Source organism: Vicia villosa, linkage group LG1 (assembly GCF_029867415.1).
Source record: "Vicia villosa cultivar HV-30 ecotype Madison, WI linkage group LG1, Vvil1.0, whole genome shotgun sequence".
Classification (NCBI taxonomy): domain Eukaryota; kingdom Viridiplantae; phylum Streptophyta; class Magnoliopsida; order Fabales; family Fabaceae; genus Vicia; species Vicia villosa.
The window spans coordinates 112,818,239-112,826,096 of record NC_081180.1 but is presented as its reverse complement, the minus strand read 5'-3'; the positions used below and the strand labels follow the sequence as shown (position 1 = coordinate 112,826,096).

Here is a 7,858-nt window from a genome sequence, read left to right as displayed (position 1 = left end):
TGCTGACATCAACGACTGTAAGGAGTTATGGAAGGTTGCGGCTCGAGTTGAGCATAAATGGAGTGTCGTTTCCAACAACAAAGACCACTTTGAAATGATTTTCATTGACAAGGATGTATGTTCTACAGCCTAAACGGTTTCGTATTTTCCGATTTATATTTTGTTGTTTTTTGTTCTGTCATTTTTAGAGAAGTATTTTAATAGCTTTCACAGTGGGTGTTTTTTTTTTTGAGCTTTAATATTGTTTATGTTTTGTAGCTTTCAAAAGGTATCCATTTTTGGTGTATTTTGTATATTTCAAAAGGTCATAACAGTATTTGGTAGCTTTCACAGTTTGTGTGTTATCTGTATATTTCAAAGTTTATATTCTTTCTAGCTTTTAAAATTTTTATGTTTGCAAAGTGTTTCATAAGGTGTATGTTATTTGGTAGCTTTGCAAACCTTTTGATTGGTTATTTTTTCGTTGAGGACTAATTTTCCAAAAGTGTATTTTATGCTTAGCTTATTATGGATCTGATTCCTTGTAGTTTCATAAAAACAAACAGTTGGGTTATTACCTATGCTTCCATGAATTCAAATGGTAACTTTGGTCATAACAGTTGCATAAATTTGTTTATAGCTCATAACTTTGTGGATTTTAATATATTGCTCAGGGATGTGATGTCCATGTTGTTGTTCCGCCTGCACACAAGGCTGCATATTACGAGAAATTTGCTCTGAATTCGACCTACACCGTGTCCAACTTTAAAGTACAGCCAAATAAGTTGCTCTTCAAACCATCCACACACAAGTATCTGGTAAAGTTTACTGGAGGAACATCGGTTTCGGATGTTAACAAACATGAAATACAACCCAAGCAAAGGAAGTTTACCAGATTCGCTGATATCATTACCGGGAAATATCGGAAAGATTTGCTGCTCGGTAACATTTTATTTATGACTTGGAGCATGTTACACCTTTTTTTAATGTTTCCTTCATATTACTTATGTTGTTTGTTGTTATCCTTTTTGCAGATGTTATTGGTATGGTCGAGTCTATCGGATATGCTCAGACACAGACTGGAGGCAAAAAACTGCAAGTCAATTTGGTCCTTAGGGATGAGAGGTAATTAGTTCATAATATGCACCCTATGTTTGTCTTGCTCCATAGCCATATTGTGTTTCTAATCCTTCCATTTTATTATGCCCAGCAACAACACGATTAATTGCACCCTATGGGAGTCCTATGCTGCTCAATTCTTTAATTTTAACAAAGAGCGGGGTGACGCATCTAATCCAACAATCCTGGTTCTTCAATACGCAAAAGTTAAAGAAGAGGGTTAGACAATCGAAACACTTTTACTATATTACGTCAATATACTCAACTTTGACTATGAATTTGTAATTTAAGGACAATATCCCCTGTCGGTTACCAACACCTTTCACGTGACGCGGCTCTGTATCAATGAGAATTTGCCGGCAATGAAAAACTTCTTAGACAAGTACGGAGAATTACTTATATTGACACATGCGTATTCAACTTTTTGACATTCAACTTAGGTCACTCTCATTTTTTTACTTATCATTGTTTCTTGCAGGTTCCCTAAGGATTCTTTGGTTACCGTTTCCAGCCAATTAAGCTCTCAGTATCAGCGTTACTCACAGAATTCTAATTCTGATACCGGACGACAAACCCCAACCCAAAAGTTGCTCGAAGGTGCTGTTGTACTACCTATCAGTGAGATTAAAAAACTGCGCGAGGTCTGTTATGTGACTTTTATTTTTATATGCATTTTTGACGGTTTGTTAAATCCTATGCTTTACAATGTATCTTGTCTGAATTTCATGCAGACGACATTTTGTGCAACGGTTGCTGAAACCAAAAAATTGATCGCTTCTTCCTTCGGATGGTATTATCAGGCTTGCTATGCATGCCCAAAAGCTATTCGTGGTGATCATCCTCCGTACAAATGTGATAATAACCATAAAACTGAAACCGAAATCTATAGGTGCTTATATGAATTTAATTCAGCCCATTTGCCCTTTTCTTTATTCTATGTTAACATCAAATGTCACTCCTAAACAGGTATAAGATTGAAATTGATGCTGCCCATGCGGGCGTAGCTTGCAAATTCATTTTCTGGGATAGGGAATGTACTGAGATTTTGAAACTCTCTGCTGCTCAGATGCGTGAGACAATGATTAAGGTTAATTCTACTTTAACGTCATTACCCGTTAGCATTAGAATTAATCATAACGTAGGCTTATCTAACCTTTACTACCCGGTCAAGAATTCTGTGTTGTAATGGTACGTAACCTGACATAACGGTATAAGTAGGGTGTTATACCATAATTATTTATCATACACATACAACTCACAAGCTGTTTCCAAATAGAATGTTACAAGGAATGGATTCTATTAACTACCCGGTTAATTATTGTGTGTTGCAATCTTACGTAGACTGGCATAACGGATCCCTTAGAGTTCCCTCTAGCACTTGATGTCATGTTGGACTTAAAGCTGGCTTTTAGAGTAAAATGGCAACCCAGTTGGGTGTTGAATGCAGTATAGGGCAAGCAACAAAAAAGATTTGGAAATATTGATCCGGGAATTATCGTCCTCAGAGATGGAGAGATGCCATTCAACAGTTTCTACGGTTTCGATCTTGGGTTTGAATGAGCAAAAAGTAAACAAAGATATAGACAGGAAAGAATAACAAACACATTCTTAGAAGAGAAAGAACTTATCAGGAATGTAAATATATTCACTCTTCACAAACATACACTTACCAACCCATTATATTCAACCTACGATACTCGTCTATGTCATCACGTATCTCTCACATAAGCGTCCATCTCTGGAGCACAAACGAGATCATCTCACAACTAAGGTTATCTCTAACGCGAAGTCGCGAGAACATCCGTATTCTCGCGTCGGCGATCTCTCGCGCGCCGCTCAAACATGAAAGCATTACGTACAGATACAAACAGTGAATGCTAGCTCTAAATCTATCTCTAGAGTTCAGAACCAACAGATTATCATCCTAGATAAGGATTCAAGAAGTTTATCTCTAAAGCAACCCAAATCCCCAGCATAGAGCAAAAATCCAGGATAACATCAACACAGATTCGTAAAGCAAGTTAAATATAACATTATAATCGGTAAATATACATAAGATTCAAGTAAATATACAAACAAACCCAACCAAAGAGAAATACACAAAGAAGAAGAGAAATGAACCGAAAATCTCCCGGTTTGTCAGCTCCGTTCGACGCTCAATCCACCCCCGATCATCCAAATGCAACCTCTGAAGTTGTTTTCTAAGCTAATCTACCCTAAGAATGAAGGTTTGATGATTTGGGAACAATTACCCCAAAACATAACCTAAAAATGTGATTTTTACCCCTATTTAACAAGCTGATATCTGTCATGGTCGCTCAGCGGAGGTACTCCCGCTTAGCGGCTGACAGCAAAAGTGAAATCTTGTTTTCGCCATAAGTTGAGAACCGTAACTCCGAATTGCGCCCGGTTCGAAGCGTTGGAAAGCTTATTCAATGCTCTATCCAATAATGAATGAATGGAAACCAAAATGATGATTTTTGTCATCCTTATTTTGAGTCTTTGGAAGTCCGCTTGACGGTGGCTAAGCGGGCTTGCACCAAAACTACGAAATCGAAGTCGTGCCTTTGACACTTTATTCCTCAAGGCTCCAATAAGCATGAATACCTATAAAAACAAAGGAAAAACTATCAAATGGTATAAAAGTATATGAAAATACAAATATTCACAAAGTATACGTATGTATACACAAAACGGGGAATTATTCAAACGGTATTAACAAAAGTATCGATAAGTGCCACTATTTACATACACAAAATAAGTACATTTTGACACTTATCATTGGGACAGTTGCTCCGTTGTTATGTTCATTAAAGATGATGCATTCTATGAACAATTAAAGGCGCCGTGGGAGACCTCAAAGGTATTATTTTACCAGCCTATGTAAGAATACTTGTTTTGCATTACATACACCTTTGTCTTGCTGATAGAGTGGTTTGTTATTGCAAATTAGGTATCCACTTCAACCAAACCAGAAACCCAATCGCTGCAGGTATTGTAATGTGTTATCAATATAATCCTTCATATATCTGTTATTAACGATATCCCGGCTAATGTATACATGTTATGCAGATTAAAGAAAGCGTCGATGAAGCAAAAACTGATGCTGGAGAAGAATGTGAAGTGCATGCGGTATCCTTCTCTTATTTCCCTTAACATGTCTTTGAATCATTCCATGTCGTTGTATTTACGGGTTCTGTGCATAAAATTTGGTACAGGATCTAGAGATTACATCAAAGCATAACCCTGAACCCTTAACCCACTGTCAAAACAACATCGGCAGGTAGATCGTAATAACATTGAAGACAAGGCCAACCACTAATAATGAGTGGGTGAAAAGACTTTTGGTTATATATCAATTCGTGGTGAACACCTTGGTTATTCAAGATTGTCCAACTTTTAGATATTTCATCTCCATTCCTTTCAACAAATGCCGGATCAATTTCTGGATACAACTACAGATATATTGCATAATCATTATTATCAACATTCAAATGTAAAGTTGAAGCAAAATTAATGTTAGAAAATAATAAAAACAACCAAAATAATTCATGAACCTGTGAGGCAACTTTTGCAATTACAAAATAGTTAATCATTTCTGAATGCATAAGATCTCCACACAGTTCCATGTTATAGCTTCCTCCAAACAAGCTGTTTAATGTAAATCCTCTTCCTGCTTGCTTTGAAAAAAATCTGGTGGGAGAGAATCTATTTATTACCAATTTTTTCACCAAAGTTAACTTGATTCACGTGTGAATAGTATAGCAACACATCTTTTTACATGAACATGTGATATCTCCCACGTGTGAATAGTATAGCAACATAGCTTTTTACATGAACATGTGATATCTCCTCTTTTTAATAAAGTTTTCATTTCTTATGCATTTGTCTTATAGTGTAAAGGAATATGGTGAAAGAAGTATTGTCCATTCTTTTTCATTCCTCTTTCACGTGTGCACAGTTAGTGGTAAACATATATGGACAATTATGCAAACACTTTTTCTTACTTTTTGGAAATGGGTCCACCTTTTAATCTATGTTTTTAAATGAAACAAAAGCTAATGTCAATGTAATATCCAATTATAATATTTAGTATTGTACACAATTTTCATTATTGTAACAAACAACGTGGCTCCATGCAACTCATGCATGTACACTCATAAACGTGACATATTACTTGAATGTCAATACTTCAAAATCTAACATGTTTTCTACCAACTTTCTTCATTAAATTACAATATGATATATAAGGTTATAGCAGATAAAACATGTTTTCAATAGGATATAAATCAATATAAATTAAAACATGCGTGCAAGAATATTACATATACCATAATTTTAGTAGTTTGAACTTCAGAAATACTTCTATGATATTGTTTAAAAAAGGACAACAACTACCTGAATAACACAATTTAGACCATTCCCTAAGCACTTGCTTAGATACAATTCAGAGCATTTGGATACATGTTTTACCAAACAAACTAAAGTCAAACCTAACATTAAGGTAACTAACAAAATAAACACATAAAACATCAATACAATATATTAGATAACCATCCATTGCCATCAAAACCACATAAACATCCATCACCAACAAAATGACATAACTTTCTTCAGCAAGCAATTCCAAGGACCATGTTTGTTCTTCATTCTTACCGGTTCAATATATTGACGACAATTTTTGAAGCCGGAGGCACCCTTAATGAGAATCCAACCCTGTCTCCTCTCTTAATGTCCCTACTCTTCGCAAAGTCGTACCAACCTTCCCCAACAAACCTCTCCACACAATATTGTCTCACCGCCCGGTGCAACACACAGTCATAATCTATCCCAGTATCAGAGTCGGCTATTTGAATCCGTTCATGACCAGTCATTAAACACTTCTTAATGACTTTCTGGGGAAGTTGCTGCAAATAACATGTTAACAAATATGAAGTTAGTATACATCATATGCAGTGGATGGTTTAAAGTCACTGATGTGTAGTCCAAGTGACCCAAACTGTTTGTGGATAACAGTTGCAAAATATCCACATTAAAAAAGATGTGTAAACATGCTGATTGTTCAAATCATTAGGGTTAAATAAAAGACTATGACAAGGGTGCTGATTTAAATTGCTAAACACTTAATTAATATGACTACTCTATTAACATGGAGCAATCAAATTCTTTTAGTTACTCATTGACAGAATAATTAATTTTTACCATAGAAGCGGAAATAGACTTTTTATATGATTCTATTCCTACTTAAAAAAGATGTGTAAACATGCTGAATGTTCAAATCATACGGGTTAAATAAAAGACTATTTTCCGGGTGCTTATTTAAAATGCTAAACACTTAATTAATATGATTACTCTATTAACATGGAACAATCAAATTCTTTTAGTTACTCATTGACAGAATAATTAATTTTTAGCATAGAAGAGGATACCTACTTTTTATATGATTCTATTCCTACTTATATTCAGATCATGATCAAACTCCTAAAAAATAAATAAGGACACTAAATTCAGATTGGGTGAAAACTCTATTAACACAATAGAGTAAACTATCAGCAACTAACCATGTTTGAAATAGAGCTTGAACTAGATTGGGTGAAAACATGTGTTGCAGATAGTTGAATATGCATCATATTTATCTTAATAGAAGAATCCCGTAAATTCATTTCATTAAACAAACTTCAGATCATTTCAAACCATTAGGTGCAAATAAAATAGTATGACAAAGTTTAATATGCTACAGTTTTGGCCAAAAAAATGACATAGTGGATGTGAACAACCTTGTGCGAAAAAATGAAGCCTAAACCAAATAACTTACAAGTACATTTCTCTGTACAACTCTCCCAGACATCTTCCTTCTCCAAGTAAAGACAGTTCCATAAATTCCATCATCTTCCTCTATGACTTCATCGTATTTGACCACCTCTTCTTCTTTAGCGTCATCTGTATCAGAACTGAAAGACAACTTTTATATCAAAATCATATAATACCTCTGAGATTTCAATATCACTAAACTAAATTATTGTAATAAACAATATCGAATATAACTATCAACACATGCAACAATGTAATTGTTACCTTTCACTGTCGGAAGATAGCACAATGAGGGGACGCTTTCTACCCCGTTCAGACACAATCACCTGTTCCTCGCGACGACGAACACCTTCAGCAGCTACCCCTTTTCCCTTTTCCTCCTTAACCTTGCGAAGATCCACATGCAACTGGGATTGAGCAGAAGGGCCGCCTTTTTCCGGGACACTCTTTTTCTCCAGAAGAGGCGATGAAGATCGCAACTCCTCGTACTGCGAATAGACCTGATCCAGCCTCATCCTTCTCCATGCTGCTTCTCGATCCATCCGGGCTTTGAAACTGCAGAAATACAATAAATCGTGAATGTTCGCTTGTCAGTTGTTGCTACCGAAAGTCATAGAAGAGCGAAACCCTAAAATATCAAATATGTCAAAAACAAACACACCTTTCGACTTGAGCTTTTGAATCCTTATCGTTTGAACTGTTTCGGAAGCTCTGAAGTTTTTTTAGATAACAGCTACAACGTTCCACTTCTCCAATATAACAAACACTTAGGTATCTGGAGAAGTTAATGTAGCTGAACGTTTCTGTTTCTGCACGTTTATGGAGTCAATAAAACGCATATTCAATTACCTCCTTTTACTTAATGACATTGGGCTTTCACATTGGGCCTTCAATGCATGGTTCTTGATACTGAAATGGTAGATGACACCGGGTCTTCACGTGCTGCTTC

At 35.7% G+C, this 7,858-nt stretch overlaps 1 protein-coding gene across 1 annotated transcript; it reads left to right on the top strand.

Moving 5' to 3' along the window:
- Window positions 1-452: 452 nt before the first annotated feature.
- LOC131614692 (uncharacterized) lies at window positions 453-4,064 on the top strand. The gene is made up of 8 exons (XM_058886255.1): window positions 453-580; window positions 654-921; window positions 1,014-1,104; window positions 1,190-1,317; window positions 1,390-1,480; window positions 1,577-1,739; window positions 1,830-1,987; window positions 2,065-4,064. The coding sequence occupies exons 1-8, from the start codon at window positions 578-580 to the stop codon at window positions 2,282-2,284; spliced, it is 1,122 nt and encodes a 373-aa protein (XP_058742238.1). The 5' UTR covers window positions 453-577; the 3' UTR covers window positions 2,285-4,064.
- The last annotated feature ends 3,794 nt before the right edge of the window (window positions 4,065-7,858 follow it).